General features: G+C 43.8%; 1 protein-coding gene across 11 annotated transcripts in view; it reads right to left on the reverse strand.

The window, feature by feature from the left end:
• Positions 1-17,691, reverse strand: part of PHF6 (PHD finger protein 6) — a 271,288-nt gene that overhangs the window by 63,922 nt on the left and 189,675 nt on the right. For all 11 annotated transcript variants that reach the window (XM_086918695.1, XM_086918694.1, XM_086918693.1 and 8 more), the window contains one exon: positions 6,078-6,182. In XM_086918695.1, coding sequence (XP_086774821.1) covers positions 6,078-6,182 — 105 coding nt within the window. The remainder of the gene's footprint in view (positions 1-6,077; positions 6,183-17,691) is intronic.

Consider the following 17,691-nt stretch of genomic DNA (forward strand, 5'->3'; position numbering starts at 1 on the left):
TTTAGTCTTTCTAAAGGATTTTGTTCTTTCAACATAGTAGAGTATTGCTCTTTTAATGTCTAGCATGTCAAGAGCCCGTTCTGCCACTGAGTCTAGAAGAGGGAAAAAAACTGGGAGTGCAACAGACTGGTTAAGATGGAAGGCAGAATCTACTTTAAAAAATGTGGGTTAGTCCTAAGAAACACTTTGTTATGATGGATTTGCAAAAATGGTTATTGTATGGTTAATGCCTGGAGTTCACTAACTCCTAAGAGATGTAATAGCAACCAGGAAGGTTACTTTCCAAGCGAGGAACTGAAATTTGCATGTGGCAGAGTTTCAAAAGGCGGACCCATGAGTCTGGTAAGGACAATATTTAAATTCCATACTGGAGAGGTTGGAATTATTCTTTTAAGTCCTTCCATAAATGCTTTGATAGCAGGTATTCTAAACAAAGACAAGTGTTGTCTGTTTTGAAGATAAGCTGCTTTTGCAGCGAGATGTAGTCTTATGGATGTATATACTAGGTTACATTGTTGTAGGTGCAGGAGATAACAGATAATGTTTTGAATAGAAGCATCTAGTGGATTTATTTTGTTATTTGTACAGTAAATTACAAATTGTTTCCACTTTGCGGAGTAGTATGCTCTGGTGGTAGGACGTCTAGCCTCTTTAATGATGTTCATGCAGCCAGGAGGGAGATTGAGGTAGCCAAACTCAAAGACTTCAGGTGCCAGATCGCAAGGTTGAGTTGACTGGGAATGGATGCCTTATCTCTCCATGGTACTGAGTGAGAACTTAGGTGAGAGGCGTAGCTACTTATAGTTTCAAGAGGGTTGTGAACCATGGTTGTCGGCCCCATGTTGGAGCTGCGAGGATCATTGTGAGGGAATGCTGTTTGAGCTTCCGAACCAATAACAGAATGAGCGGGAGAGGCAGAAAAGCGTAAGCAAATTTGCCTGACCAGTTCATCCATAGCGCATTGCCTTTGGGTGTGGATACCTGGATGCGAAGCTTGGGCATTTTCTGTTTTGGTGTGTGGTGAACAGATCTATTTCTGGGTGGCCCCACATGTGAAATAATGGAAGAAGAACTAGAGTATGAAGTTCCCATTCATAAATCTGCTGTCTTTGACGACTAAGCAGAACTGCAATTGGATTATGTACTCCTGGGAGGTGTTCCACAAGGAGATATAGGTTGTGCAGAATGGCCCATCTCCATATGCTTTGAGCTACGTGTGAAAGCTGCAGAGAGTGTGCCCCCCCCTGTTTTTGTATGTAGTACATTTCTGTCATGTTGTCTGTATGGACCAGGACAATGGAAGGAGAGTTGTTCACACAGAATGGAATATATTGGAATCAAGAGCATTTCACGAATTGCAAATCAAAATTTGTTGTATATGGGACTGTTTGCCCCTGCAAAAAGCTAAATATCGGCAAAACATATCAAGAAATCCGTCATAGGATTTCGCAACACATATCAAGGATAAGGAAAAATGGGCAAACGGCCCCTCTGGTCTATCACTGGCACAGCCACACCCTTAAAGAGAAAGATCTACGATGGACTGTGATTTCTAAATTTGAACAAGATCTAAGAGGTGGTGACCTGGAGGCTAAACTGATCAAAAGAGAGGCGACATTGATCATCAAATTTAATACAGCAGTAGAAGGTCTTAATGAACTTTCGGAAATTTACAGTTTGTAGGTCTTAAAAATCCCTGCCAGTACGTCTCTGTATGCACACAACAGGGTGATGGATACAGTCTCAAGCCACATGTCTCAAATGAAGTGTAAAGCACCCATAAGGTGCTCAGAAAACAATTCAATCAATGTGAACGTGAAAAAAGCTAAGCTGCCGCCCTGGACATTTTGGACCATGGACATCGTCCAGCTGGCATAATACTTCAGTCCGGGTTGTAACATCATTCAGTAGAAATTTACAATGGAGCCGAATGTCAAGCGAGTTTCAAAGCAGAATTATTAGCAGTATTGCTTTCTATAAATAACTAGGTGTGATAGAGCACAATCATCACTTCAAGCAAAAAAACTGTGTCTAAGATTACTCTGAAGCAAGGAGCTTCCAGCAAAGTGCTCAACAAACTTGTTTTTCATGAAGACTTCTCAACACGAGAACATCAAATTGCATAAATCCGGGATAATTGTCTAGGCCACTAATGAATTCTTGCAAAGAAACAGTCCGTTCAAAAAGGTTGCTATAATTATAAAACTATTTTACCATTAACCCGAGTGCAGTCGTGTATAATGAAAACCTAAACTTTAACTTCCACAACACCTCAAATCACCCTGTCATTCAAGGACCATCTTTAGATATAAGCGTGAAACCCGCTAGCAAATAGTTCCATAAAAAAAGATTAGTTAATCCAACAAACTCGACTTGTATAAAGGCGGGACTAGAACCCATGTAAATGGCGAATTCATTCTAAGGGATGAGCATTCAGAGCACTTGAGTGCATTTCTAAAAAACTCTGATTCCCAGAATTCCTTCTTCAGAGTCGCATCCAGAAAAAGCGCCTAACAAACGCGAGATTACGCGAGTAAACAGCGTTTAGTTGAGAGAATCGGCGCCCATTTGAGAGACCATTACAGACTTCTTTGTGAGAGTTTGAAGTAAGAAAAACCATTTAACGCTGCCAGGTAAGGCAATATCGGCCACATAGACAAGTTCGATAGGGGCATTTAACTAACTAAAAGCTCTCCCTAGCAACAAGGAATCCACACTCGACATTGGTTTTAGAGCGGGACATAGAGGAAAACGCCTTCGCGAAATGGACCAGATGCACACATTTTACAGGGATACTTAGTAAACATGAATAACAAAGGTATTTAAACTCGGTTTTTGTATAAAACGGAGCACTATAGAGTACGTGACTACAATATTGGCTTTATACACAAGTCCCTTTTCAAACAGGAAGTTTTTTGAACAACATGGGATTTAAACTCGGCTTTCTTCCATAGACAACTGAATAATTAAACCCTGGACAGAGGATTCACAGATTAATACAGATCGAGATCATGTACAACATATATTTTAACTATGTGGTAGAGCAACTTTTAAGGGCATTCTAATTTATGCTCACAAGACTCAAATTGCTTTGCAGATTTATTCCAAACACACAGGTTAACAATTAGGCGCTTTGCGCCCACCTTCACAAGTAAGAATTTGTAGATATATGGTGTTTGGGTCCAACAAATGGCTTAAGAAAAGACCACTCTAAGACTAATTTATGTATCTTTATTTTCAGAAGATAAAAGAGGAAGGTTTATAGGATTCCATTCGACTGTATTGGAGAAAGAAAGGATGGGGTTCTCATCCTCAGGCTGCAATCCATCCATGTTCTCCAGAAATTGTTAATGACACACACAGGAGGGTGCTAAGGATGAGTACCTTGATAAGGTAAAAACTATTCTCTCGGACATCAAGAATACCTCCAGCAGTCACCCCTCCTTTCCCCACTTTCAAATTCCCCCCCAGCCTACACTATTTCTAAATTCCCTTTGATTGACCCCACAGTCTTAGGACAGCTTATGAATCGAACTAAGTCAGGCTCACCAGCACACCCATGTCCCCCCAGCATTTTTCGCCTGGCACTCCCTACGTTAGAGAGTCATTTTGTCTCCCTACTGAACAAATCATTAGATATTGGCCAACTCCCCTCCAGTTTTAAAGATGCTCGAGTTAGGCCCCTAATAAAAAAAGCCGGGGGCAGATCCCACCAACCCAAATAATTATAGGCCTATATCCCAGCTACCTTTTCTGTCCAAGATTTTGGAACAACACGTCTTGATATCCCTCTCATCATTCCTGGAGTCACACCATCTACTCCAGGAGCGTCAAGCAGGGTTTCGGGCACACCACAGCACTGAATTGGTGATGCTTTCAGTGCTGGATGAGCTCAGAGGTATGGCTGACAGTAAGAAGCTGAGTGCCCTGATACTATTAGACCTGTCAGCGGCATTCGATACTGTCAGCCACACCCTACTTCTGGACAGACTGGCCGCTTTCGGGATACAAGACATAGCCTATAAATGGTTAGAATCCTTTCTTTCCGGGAGAACTCAAAGGATTCAACTGGGGGACTGTATATCAGATTTGGGTACCCTGAAGTGTGGAGTCCCTCAGGGATCTGCTTTGTCCCCACTCCTTTTTAACCTGTATCTGCAGCCCTTAATTGCCTCCCTGGTAAACATGGGCTGCAAAACATTTAACTATGCCGACAATACTCAGTTGTTACTTAGTATTGACAACACGGCATCTGCACAGTCCCATGCCCAAAAGATTCTCAAATATACGGTGAGCTGGATGACAGCGAATTCGCTGAAGATAAACCCAGATAAAACGGAGGTCTTGGTGGTCTCAACGGAAGTCTCTCCGTGGGGAGACTTGTTTGGCCTCAAGATCTTGGCCCCACCCCGAAACCATGTTCTAATGTAAAAAGTCTAGGCATAAAGATTGACCAAGAACTGTCAATGACCAGCCAGATCTCCTCCGTTGTTGGGACTTGCACAAATCTAATTAGACAGCTACGTAAGCTAGTTCCTCTTCTTTCCTCTTCCACGCTTCGTACAATTGTTTCCGCCACAATAATTTCAAGATTAGATTATGGAAATGCCCTATATCTGGGTCTGCCCAAAACATTGATTAACAGGTTGCAAGTAGTCCTGAATGATGCAGCTAGACTGATCTTTAGGCTACCTAGACGGACCCATGCATCTCCATTACTGTGTAAACTACATTGGCTCCCCATAAAACAACGGGTGGAGTTCAAAAGTTTATGCATCGCCCATAAGGCAGTCTATGGCCAAGCACCTGCCTACATTAAAGAACGCCTCGGGGTTTATAACCCCACACGGTCATTAAGGTCCTCAAACACCCAACTGCTGTCTTGTCCCCGCTATAAATTAGCAACGAAGGGTGGCAGATCTTTTTCAGTGTTGGTTCCACAGATCTGGAACAAACTTCCAGAGTCTCTTCGTAAGGAAGCAAATCCGTTGCATTTCAGGAAGGCTCTAAAAACACTCCTGTTTAGGGAAGCCTTAAGCACCGCTTAGTGCCACGGCCTTACGCATCTTTTTCTTTACCTACTCTGCTAAATACCATCCTCTTCTGTCAAAAGCGCCTAGAGACCTGACAGTGATTTGGCGCTATATAAGCTGTAGTTAACAATAACAACGGATTGTTGCCTGGCAAATGCAACCTAACAGCTGAATGCTAATTATCCAAGGTGGCACAAAGCAAGTAGTTTTACCCATGCATAGCCAGACAGCAGAATTTTGAGAGTCACTGGAGAATATAGCTCAAACCACAGATATTTTCACCAGTTTATCAACTTTTTCTCCTTCCATATGGTTTGACTTTTAGGTCTTTTAAAACAAAACAAAAAACACAAAAAAAGCTTAATTCTGGGCAAAAACTAGGAACACTTCACACTTTACTTATCAACCCCTAGACCCTCTGACATCAAAGCAAAGAGAAAAGGGAAAGACTAGCCATGGTAACTTGCTTTCTCTAAATTATTCACCAATACATTAATGTAATACTTTCATTTAGAGCTTATGCAAACATTGTGTTAACCTAAACTGGTAGGTCATTAAAGGATTATGGGTTCCTAACATTTGCAAAATATATGTGAAAAGCTCTACAGTTGCCTCCAAACTGTAGCTAAACAAAACACTCTAATCTACATGGACAATGTTTTGTAAATAATGCTACTATGTAACCACATTTATGTTGTGTGTCGTAAGTATTCTTTAGTGCCAAAACTCTAAATTGAAGTCTGTCTGACAACACCTTAACCCACTTCAGGTAACCGTGCAAGAAGTAATTCAACATCATCTTTTTGTTTGACTTTACTATTTCCTAAAATGAAAAGCCCTGAGGAGGACCTTGCATTAACATATATGAAATATATGTATGTGGAGTCTGCCTTAAAAGTATAAAGTTTTGTATACATTGAATGGCCTTGAATCTGAAGGATCCACACAGGATTTAGGGAATGGTAAAGTTATTACCCAGGTAAGAGACAGTTTTTTGCAGGTAAAACTAAGAGGATGTATGAAGTGGAAAACAAACAAGCATACCATTCTCTTCCCTCGTTTCATTTCTTGAATTACAGTTTTAATATCGAAATCTCCAAATTCTGCCCTTGACGTCGTCGTCAGCTGAACAGTGCCAGAAGAGAATAACTGGAAAAGAATGTCATACATCGGAAATAAGTCTTTAGAACAATCAAAGCTTAGAGTAAACTAGGCAGGAACAAATTTCTCAAAGGACAAGTGACATTTGTACACAAACTATTTTGAACAGTTCAGACACAAATTATACACAATATTGAAACCTATTTACAGTGCCCATTTTAAAGCATTAACTAAGAGGTCTGAAAGATAAAAGAAAGGAACATATTACTTACCTTGTAAGCATCTGTTCGTAGCGTGTAGTGCTGTATATTCAAATGCATTGAACACTTCTGCCATCTAGTGTTGGGTCTGGACATTGAATTATTTTTCTTTGAAGAAATTTCGAGTCACGAGGTGTACAGTGCCTCCTTTTTTTTCCACAATGTGCATGGGTCTTAGCTTCACCCTTATAAAGTTTTCCGTCCAGAATGGGGTAACACGATAGTAAACCAGAGTATAAATATGTATGTAAATGTAAAAGCTATACATTGACATTGTTACATAATAAAGAAAAAAACACATGCTGACACTACCCATGTATGGGGAGGTGAGATGAGGCATGTGAATTTACAGCACTACTCACTACAAACAGATGCTTAAAGGGTAAGTAATGTGACCGATTCGTAGCATGTGCTGCTGCAGATACAGATGCGTTGCGTTGATTGTAAAGCCCTATCCTCCCATCTGTGTTTAGTGGGCAGCTGCAGCAGATGTTTGAAACAGTCTTCACAACACTGTTAGACCAGCCATAACCTGCGGTGTTGTTAGTATATCTACACAATCATGGTTAGTGAAGGCATGCAGAGTTGACCACATTACTTACATAGGTCAGCTATGGGAATGTTACCTTAGAAAGAAAGTCATTGTTGCTCCCCTTTTCCACGTAGAATGTGCTCTCTGAGTTTCAGAATGCACTGTTTTTCCTTTTATGAAACGGGTTAAAATACCTTTAAAGCTCTATCTTGCAACACCTGCTTTTGAAATTTCCTTCCCTTTTTGTGGTGCTACATGAGCCACTAATAGTTGATCATTATTCCAAAATGCTTTTGTCCTATCAATATAGTATTAAAGCGCTTTTTGCACCCCTTCTGCCACAGAAACAGGTTTGGGGGAAAAAGATTGTAATTTTCTATAGACTGATTGGAATGGTAAAAACATTAAGTTAGTGCTTAATAACATCAGTTTTTTGTGTACTTGAATAAATGCTAATTGAATAGTGAGTGTGTGGAGCTCACCAACTCTTCGTAAATAGGTAATAGCCACTAAGAAAGACACTTTCAATCTTAAATAATGCAAATTCACAAAGAGTGCAAAGGTGCAAATAGCGGGCGGATCAGCCTTGTAAGTTCTATATTTAAGTTCCACACTGGGAATGCAGGTATTCTAGGTGTTATTATCCGTTTGAAACCCTCGATAAACGCTTTTATTACTGATATTAAAGCGATGAGCGTTCTCTATTTGGAATGTATAACAGCTGGTAGATGAAGCTTTAGAGATCTATATGCTAACCATGCGTTTTGCTTGGATGAGGGGGGGGGGGAGAGCGGCTTTAATGCTTCTCGATCTCACAGACACATTGAATGCAGTCAATCATGAGGTCCTCATCAAGTGGCTTGAGAGAATTGGGATTGATGGTGCAGCCCGGTCCCTCCGAAGCTCATTTCTAACTAACAGACTACAGAGTGTGGAATTGAATGGATTCAAATCTAAGCTTTTTCCCTACTTAGCAGAGTCCCACAGGGATCTTCTTTATCCCAGACGCTATTGAATATTTCTGTCACCCCGCTGTTAGGGATCATCCAATACTGTGGCTTGTCGGCCAATTCTTACGCCGACGATACACAAAATATTGTTGCAATTCCTGAAGATGATGGCCCATCTGCCTCGAAGTTGAAATATTGTTTAACACAAGTATCAATCTTTATGCAAATAAACTTTTTAAAGTTAAATGCTGAGAAAACCGAGGTGATTCTCTTTGGTAACAACACTAACTTTTGGAACTCAACAGCTTTTGGGGGTGGGAGGCAGAATTCGACGATATCTTGATGGCAAACTCCAGAATTCTGTTCCTCTGGCCTTAAGATCTCGGCCTAGTCTGCCATGTTTCACGAATTAGCCCAAAACATGGCTCTTTGTATCACACACAAAGTAAGTTGCACCTACTGACCACCGACCAGTTTTTCTTTGAGGTTTTACACTGTTAGCGCTAAGACACCTTGGTATTCGGGCTGTAACAAAATCTTATTTACTAAAGTAAATATAGGAGATAAGCAAGTATTTCGTGCACTGTTACCTGAAGTGGCTTTAGATGTTTATTATAATAGCAACTGAAATCTTTCCATTTAGCAGTACAGGAAAGATACACATTCTTCTTAAAGACTTAACTAACCAAAATCTAAAACGTCAAGTTCCAAAATGAAAGACTGAGGTTCTGGGGTCTGATGAGAACTTTGTGCTGTGAGAGAAGATCCACCCTGAGTGAAAGTTTCTCGTTGGGTGAGATGAACATTTCCATCAGAGTTAAGAACCAAAATTGCTAGGTCCACGTTGATGCCACTAGAATGAACCTCATTGTGTGTTGCTGCATCTTTGACTACATATTGGATAAGTGAAAAGGTGGAAAAGCACATGCAAATGTCCCTGACAAACTCATCCGTATTGCATTGCCCATGGACTATGGGTGTGGATACATGGATGCAAAGTTTTAACATTTCGCATTTTCTTCTGTTGCAAAGAGGTCTACAGTTGAAGTGCCCCATTTGTACATCTATATACTTTGGTAGGACTTGAGGGTCGCGTTCCCACTTTTGTACTTGTTGATGAGTCTTGCTTAATAGGTCCACAAAGTTGTTGTCTACTCCTGGGAGATGTTCCACCAAGAGGTTTATGTTGTGATAAATGGTGCAGTGCCAGATATTTTGGGCTAGTTTAGAGAGCAGAAATTCGTTGAGTGCCCCGTTTCTGAATGTAATACATTGCAGCTATGTTGTTTGCTTTGATTAAGACTGTCTTGTCTGATCATTGCATAAAAGGCTTACAATTATGAGACAACCCAAAATGTCAATAACATTTGTTTATAATAAAAGGCTTTGAGTGCTAGCGATATACCTAGGTGCTCCAAATATTTGATTTGTTTGGTCTGTTGTACTTAATCCAATATATCTTAAATAGTTTGTTTCTACATTGAGCATCCCATCCGATGAGCAATACGTCTATGACAGAGGAACCACAGAAAGTCTGCAGATTAGCAGGTTGTTGCTATTCCGCTAGGGCAGAGACTGCTGTGTTCTGGTCTTTATCAACACAAGATTGTCAAGTTGACCCTCCCCGATTGTGACAAGTGAGGCATTGCTGAAAAAGGTTCACGTATAATATTGCTTGTGGCACAATTGCTCTGTATGATTCCAAGTAGTCTCATTACAGTTCTTACTGTTATTGGGTGACTAGACTTAAAGAGTGCAGTAAATGTTGCAGTGTGGTCGCCCTCTGGTTGTTGGGGTATGCTTTCCGAGTGACAGAGTTTAGTCTTGATCCAAGAAATGGTTGGATCTGTTGTGGTTGGAGAGGAGATTTCTTTTCATGTATTTCTCCATGTCGATTAAGGGGGCTAGTATCCAGATCAGGAGCTCCCTACGAAAGGGTGTCCTCCGTAAGACCCTCTCAACAAACCGCTGCCACATGCCAGCCGTGTGACGCACAACATAAGGAATAGACGCATCCGCCCCCTACTGTCATATAGCTAATTCTTTTCTATATACTGTGTTAAGTTAGCATGAGCTTATTAAATGTTTAAACGCCATTTTACCTTTCTGCCTCATTTTGCACACAACACATAATTGTTGCTTTAGCTTTCGACCCAGAAGAGCTTCGTGCTTTACTTGAGAAATAATATGTTATTCCTCTGATATCAGTTTTGCTCGGTACACTGTCTGCACAGTGAGTGCTGAAGGCTGCAAGGATAACTAGACACAATGTTGTTGTGAGGTCTGATCTTCGCACCTCCATAGACATAATACACATGCTGCTGCCAAAATCTGGCTCTAGGCGGGTTTTATATTATTGTGCTGAACATACACGAAACACACTTGATGGTGCTTCGCATGCAGAGAGCTGGTGGAAGATGATGTGATCCTCTGCCACTGAGATTTTGAGGTATGGGCCCGCCCTGCTAAAACCCAAATGTGACCTTCATAGATATAAAATATTATGCTAAATAGGGAGGGTGTGAATTAGGTATTGTTAATTCCTATTCAGTTCAGCATCTTAGTATGCGGTCACCATTCGCCTTTTAAAGACTAGTAACTATGCTGATAACTTTGTTGCTTATAATGTTTGCTAGTATTGTACAAGATACTGCGTTTGAGAACCTTGCATTAGTAAATAAATATTTCAAACATGCACGTGTCCTCTTTTACTCCATGTTCTGGTTTGAAATCATTATATAACGAAAGAGTGTTCATGTGTTCCACGATACCTGAGGTAATCTAAGTTCATGTTCTGGTCTGTCTAAGCATTGGGAGTTTGTTATGACCAATGAGACACTGTAGCTAGCTCGGTAAGGGGATTTTGGGTACTGAGGTGAGTTTTGGGCCACCCTAATTCACCGAGGTTCCAGGTCTCTATGCACAGTTCTGTAGGAGAACGGATTTCCCGCTACACTACCCTGCATTATGGCGACCTGCAGAGCCTGGATGTCCGCCCTACCAGCAAGGAGGCGCGTCTCCCGGTTGTACGTGTCCGTAAACCACAGGCGCGCATGCTGCAGCTGTGCAGCATAGTAATATAAGTCGAAGCGTGGCACTTCCAGGCCCCCCCTCCTCATAACTGCGGACTACAGTGTGGAGAGCTACCTTACTGCGCCGTCCCGCCCACAGCAGGGACGTGAGCAGCATATTGAGAGTGCGGAAAACTTGTGGCGGGAGTGGACACAGTGAGTTCTGTAGGACATATAACGTTCTAGGAAGCATTACCATCTTGGCGACGGCCAGCCGTCCCATCAATGAGAGTGGCAAAGACGACATAACATTAAGTGATTATATCGTGCACAGAGTCCAGAGATTCCGCCAGACGTGTACAGGGTTCAGTGCAAACCCAAATTGCTCTATTTGTGGTAGTGTGAACAAGCAGCCTTAGGCCTAGCACAGAGGAGTGTAAGACATTTTTTGTGCAAGCAACAACCAATAAATGACACACAACTTAAAAGAAGATCCACACCAATTTTATAAAAACAGACTTTGCTCAAGATTTATTTTCAGACCAAGATCTTCGCAAAAAGGTAAGTACATCTTTAAATAGAAATAGGAAATATTTTCAGTTTCAAAAGTGAACACAGGGCAATTTTCAGTCTTTGTAATGTTAACCTATGGAGGAAAACAATAATGCGGTTTTATAGGATAGTGAACAACTTACAAATTCAGTCTTCGGGTTGCAGGGTCAGCAGAGGGCAGGGTACACAAACACTGCACCACCGCATGCAGAGGTCAGTGGAAGATCAGGCCCAATGTTACCTAAAGGAGACTGGGGGTGCTTGAAGACATCTTACTTGCCGGTAAGTAAGTGGCTGCAGGGCTCCTGCTTCAGAGGATTAGGCAAGCACAGAGGGGCCCACAAGGCAGCACCAAACATACACCACCACCAGCACAGTGGCGGTTGGGTGCAAACACAGTGTTGGGCACCCAATGCAATTCAACTGAGAAACTTGGTTTGAAAAACAGGCTGCAGGCGACGAACTGGAGGCTGCACGAAGGAACCCAGCGACAGCAGAGGTAAGTTGGGATGTTGTAGAGACACAGGTGAACGTGCTCCTCAAGGCCCAGGGGCTTCGGGTGCAGAGGTGACGTTGGGTGTCTCTTACCGGAGTCGGTCGGGGAAGCCGCTGGATTCCACTGTATGTGTTGTGGTGGAGTCCAGCCAACTCTGGGGAATCTTTTCTGGATCAGTGGGCCACCTGGACACAGGCCAGAAGCATAGGGTGCAGATAGGTCAGGGCAAGGTATTGCGGATCCAGAGGGCACCAGAGTCTTTGGTGTTGGTTTCTTGTGGACAGAGCAGCTATCCTCAGGAGTTCTGGTCTTTTTCTAAGGCAGGCAGTCCTCCCAGAGGTTGTGGAGGTCACTGACTGCAGGACAGGTGTGATTTCTTCGCTGATCTTTGAGGGCTGCAGACAGGCCAGTAGGGATGGGGGCCAAGTCAGAGGGTGTAGACAGTCTTCTCTGCACGGAGACTTCATCGTAGGTCGGCAGGAAGTAGTTTCACGGTCTGGGGTAGTCACCAAAATACTATATTTAGTGGCGATTTAAGAGACTGACAGTAGGGCCAATAGGCATGGGCACTCTACTTGTGGTGCCTACACCCTCAATGATGCCAATCTCCTGTGGGAGGGGGCCCAATCCTAGCCCTGATTGAAGGAGTCTACCCATCCTCAAGATGGCGGGGACTGAAAGATGTGCTTCACCTCACCTACTGCACCGTAGGAGTGGAGTTGTCAGAGGTAGGCACATTTCCTATTCTTCCTATTTTATCCCACTGGTTTTCCTGCCCAAAGTAGGGGGCTAAACCAGGAGCTGCCATCTGCTGCTAGCAGCAGAGGATGGGGGTCGCATTACAAAGAAAGCAGGCCTTTGAAGCTTTCCTCTTGAGCACTGTGCCCATCCTCCACCCAGGATGGGCTTTTTTCTTTGTCCCAGAGAGCGGGGCTCTCGACCTAGGGGTCCAGAAACATGTCTGGTGGTGGCAGGCTGCCTAAAGCCAGTCTGACCACACAATGGTTGGTAGGTTTTAAGGGGGCAACTGTGAGTTAATGTTTCAATAATTTCACACTGGCATCAGTATGGGTTTATTGAGAGTAGTTTGGTACCAAACACTCGTGGGTTCAGAGGACATAATGGTGCTGGGTTCCAGCCCATGGACGGACTCTCTATGGCTTTCCTGGCACTTACAATATCTAAGAATAGACTTACATTTTATATAGTGCACCCTGCCTTAGGGCTGTAAGACCTGCTAGTGGGGTGACTTACCTATGCCTTAGGCAGTGCTAGGTGGCATGGCCAGGTCGATGTTGTAGTTTTGTCTGCAACAGAGCAAGCATGCTGCAGTGCCAGTCTGCATGGCCTAGGTGAGGGGGTCCCTAGAGTCAGTCCTAATGCTCTAGGAACCCAGGTACATTTTACTAGGGACTTACAGGGGGCTTGTAGGGCCAATTGTGGAACAGTTTTAGAGAAGAAGTACAGTTACAGGGGACCTGATTGGCAAGGACCCTGTGCACTACAATCGAAACAAAATCTTTTTCCAGGCACAAATTTGGGGCACATTAGATCCAGATGGGGCATCTCAAAAGGTTTCTGCAGAAAAGTGTCTTAGCCCTTTTCGAAAACACATCACAACAGGTCATTTAAACAGAGATGGCTGATCAGGTAACTGTAAAAGGGTAGGGAAGGCAGACAAATAACATTTTATTGTGGCCATAGAAAGGCAACATGAAAAATACCACACAACAAACTTCTCCCAGCGTCCCACATGGATGGTTTCGGTGGAGTGATGTCCAGCTGCCAGAATGACATTTACTACTTCTGGAGAGGGATCAAAAGCAACTAGCTGTTTTACAATTAACATGGGGGCAAGAACCCAGTGGTGGCTGTGTCTGTGCCAGCGCTGACGTACAAGAGCTGGGCATCAGTCTCAGTGCCATATGAGGAGTCAGCGTTGACCCTGAAGCCGGAGCGGACCTCGGATTGGAGTCTAGAGGCCTACAAGGCATCGGGGACTGATCCGCCAGTGGTAACCTCACATGAGGTCTCCTCGGATTCGTTGGCCAAAAAGGTGCGGCAGAGAGATCTGGCGGGATACCAAAAAGCTGCAACATGGCCTTTTTGAAGGTCTGGGTCTGATGCAGCAATGCTGATGGCCGGGAACCCTGGTGCCTGAATCGAGGCTAGCTTGGGAATTGGTTCCATGGTCGGCAACTGAGATGGAGACCAAGACCGGGGGATACACTACGTCCATGTGACTTCTTTGGACGTGAGTGGCGGTAAGAATAGGAGCTTCACTTTGACTTCTAATCTTTATGACTTACCTGAACATTTGGAGTGGGAGAGAATGACCTCTCTCGGAAATAAGGATGTGTCTGTGTCCTCAACCAAGACTGGGACTGGGGCTTGCAAGCCTTATTACAGTGATATAGAGCTTGCGGTCTCTGATGGCCTTTAAATTAATCAGTTGCATGATTTTGTGACTTGCGAGCAGCCCAGATACCAGAGACAGACCTTGTGGGAGTCCATCACAGACATCTGTTTGTGTCCCTGCAGGGTTAAAAACCTGTAGTTTTGTGAGGTGACATGTCCCTTGCACACTGGAACAGACTTTGAAAAAGTATACTGTCAAGTAACAGAATCAGAGACAGTGAGCTAGGGATTTGCATGGGAAGGCACATATAGAAATTAACGGACGTTAATGCGAGTGAGGAAATTGCTGAGAAAATTAACCTGATCAGTCTGGTGCCTGGCGTAGCAGATTTGCATGCAGGAAAAAAGCATAAAAGCTATTTTCACCATAGTCAACACAGTCTTTTTTTCTACAGGGTTGAAAAACTGCCCTTTCTGCAAGACCATTGGGAAAAAATAGCTTTTTCTGCTGACCCTATTTTTGCTGAATATAGAACATTTTGCACTTGATCTCGCTAACCAATGGAAAGTGCTTGTAGACCTCCTTTAAATAGGATGGTAGACACCTGTTGGCTCATTTAACTTACTTACAAGTACTTAGTAGATGGTACAAAGTGTACCCAGGGCCTGTAAGTTACTTGTCATTAGTGGGCTGCATCACCTCTCGTGCCAATGACTACAGTGACAGAGTAAAGAATGTCTGCAGGCCTACTGTTGTAGTCTGGCTGTGCAGTTTTAAATTGCCAATTAGACCTGTCACAATAAACCCTTTCCGTGGGCCTAAACCTCCATTCTAAATATTACAAGGTCACTCCTAAGGTAGGCCCTATTGCCTATAGGGTAGTGTGGATGGTATTTATAAAAGTAGAAGGTTAATATTCCACATGTTCTTACAGGGAAAAAGCATAAACGCTATTTTCACCATAGCAACACTGGATGCTTCCATAGGGAAAGGTTGGATTATTTTAAAACACCTTATAATATTAATTGCATATTGATAATAGCTAGAGAAATATTTCATGAACTCTTTTCTAAAAGATAAACACAATCCAATTTAATGGTATAGAGTGTTGTCACCCTTTGCATGCTTAAAGCCTTGGGAGGCCTTTCTGCAAGTATTCGAAAGTCAGCTTGATGGCTGTGTGAAATGCTTCCAGGACAATGAACAGTGAGCCTTTTTTTGTGAGGTGGAATAGTCCTCCCCCTGACAGGATGGTCTGGGGGCTGTGCCCAGACACTTTGTGGACTTCAAAGGGGTCTCCTCTGCCACAGGTGGTGATGAGCACACACCAGGGCCTGCCTCCCCTTTTGTCCTTCTAGTCAGACAGGCGCCAACCCCAGTGAGAGGGAGAGGTGCTCCAGAACTGGTTTATTCTGACCACCGGGGTGGGGCTGTGAGCATTCTACTTGACTTTGAAGTGTCAAATCCTGCTTGAATGCCAAATCCAGAGTGACAGGTCTGTTAGGGTTATACACATAACATTTGTGGCGCACTTCACAAAAGGGAAACAGAATGCCAAAACACTGTGTGTATCCACTGTGGTTTGCTTACAGCTTAGCTTTCATTTTACAACACATCTGTTCGAGCCTGTTGGGGGTACAGGGACTACCTACAACTGGATTTTAGTGCTAGATGTGGGAGAACACTAGGATTACCATAGTACACTCCCCACAACCACCCCAAGCCCTCAGAGCTGAAGTGTGACTCAAGACTGGATCATCTTGAAAATGCTGAAAGTGCTTAGGATTAGCCTAGGGAATCTTTAACATTGGTTAGGGCATCCCCAGGGGGTCATTACCGCCTTGTTCCAGGCATAAATGTGGAAAACGAAGAGTTGATGGACAGAATGCAGAACAATGTCATACATTCACCCCAGTACAGAGATCTGGGCCTAAATCCATCGTTTTTTTGCACTCCACACCACCCCAGTTCAGACATGGCCATATGCAAATCCCTTGAGGCACATGGTCAGACTGATTTGCATATGGCCATGTCTGAACTGGGATGGCTGAGTGGGCTAAAGAATGGTGATGGATTACAACCAGATCAGTTGACTGGGGGTGAATGTTTGATTTGCTCAAACGCTCAGTCCATCATCCCCTTTTGTATCGCTTTGTTCGCTCTAAGTTGGCAGGGTATGCTCAGACGTGAGTGCCTTGCTCACTTGGCCACTGGATTCAAGATAGCCTGGCTGATGAGGATTATGAATCCGAAACTGGTCCCAGGATGCTGGTTTCCAGTCCAGGGAAGACATGGCTTGGCAGTTCGGGCTGGACTGTTCCCTTGAGGCACAGAGTCAGACTGATTTGCATAAGGCCATGTCTGAACTGGGGTGGCTGAGTGAGCTAAAGAATGGTGATGGATTAAACCAGATCAGTTGACTGGGAGGGAGAGTTTGATTTGCTCAAACGCTCCGTCCTTCATCCCCTTTTGTATCGCTTTGTTCGCCCTAAGTTGACAGGGTATGCTCATACGTGAGTCATTTGCTCACTGGGCCACTGGATTCAAGATAGCCTGGCTGATGAGGATTATGAATCCGAAACCGGACCCAGGATGCTTGTTTCCGGTCCAGGGAAGACATGGCTTGGAAGTTCGGGCTGAACAGTTCCCTTGAGGCACAGGGTCAGACTGATTGGCATATGGCCATGTCTGAACTGGGGTGGCTGAGTGAGCTAAAGAATGGTGATGGATTAAACCCAGATCAGTTGACTGGGGGTGAGTGTTTGATTTGCTCAAACGCTCCGTCCATCATCCCCTTTTGTATCGCTTTGTTCGCCCTAAGTTGGCAGGGTATGCTCAGAGGTGAGTCCCTTGCTCACTTGGCCACTGGAGTAAAGATAGCCTGGCTGATGAGGATTTTGAATCCGAAACCGGTCTCAGGATGCGTGTTTCCGGTCCAGGGAAGACATGGTTTGGCAGTTCGGGCTGGACTGTTCCCTTGAGGCACAGGGTCAGACTGATTTGCATGTGGCCATGTCTGAACTGGGGTGGCTGAGTGAGCTAAAGAATGGTGATGGATTAAACCCAGATCAGTTCACTGGGGGTGAGTGTTTGATTTGCTCAAACGCTCCGTCCATCATCCCCTTTTGTATCGCTTTGTTCGCCCCATGTTGGCAGGGTATGCTCAGACGCGAGTCCCTTGCTCACTTGGCCACTGGATTCAAGATAGCCTGGCTGATGGGGATTATGAATACGAAACCGGTCCCAGGATGCTTGATTCCGGTCCAGGGAAGACGTGGCTTGGCAATTCGGGCTGGACTGTTCCCTTGAGGCACAGGGTCAGACTGATTTGCATATGGCCAAGTCTGAACTGGGCTGGCTGAGTGAGCTAAAGAATGGTGATGGATTAAACCCAGAG

This window comes from Lissotriton vulgaris, chromosome 4_1 (assembly GCF_964263255.1).
Source record: "Lissotriton vulgaris chromosome 4_1, aLisVul1.2, whole genome shotgun sequence".
Lineage (NCBI taxonomy): Eukaryota > Metazoa > Chordata > Amphibia > Caudata > Salamandridae > Lissotriton > Lissotriton vulgaris.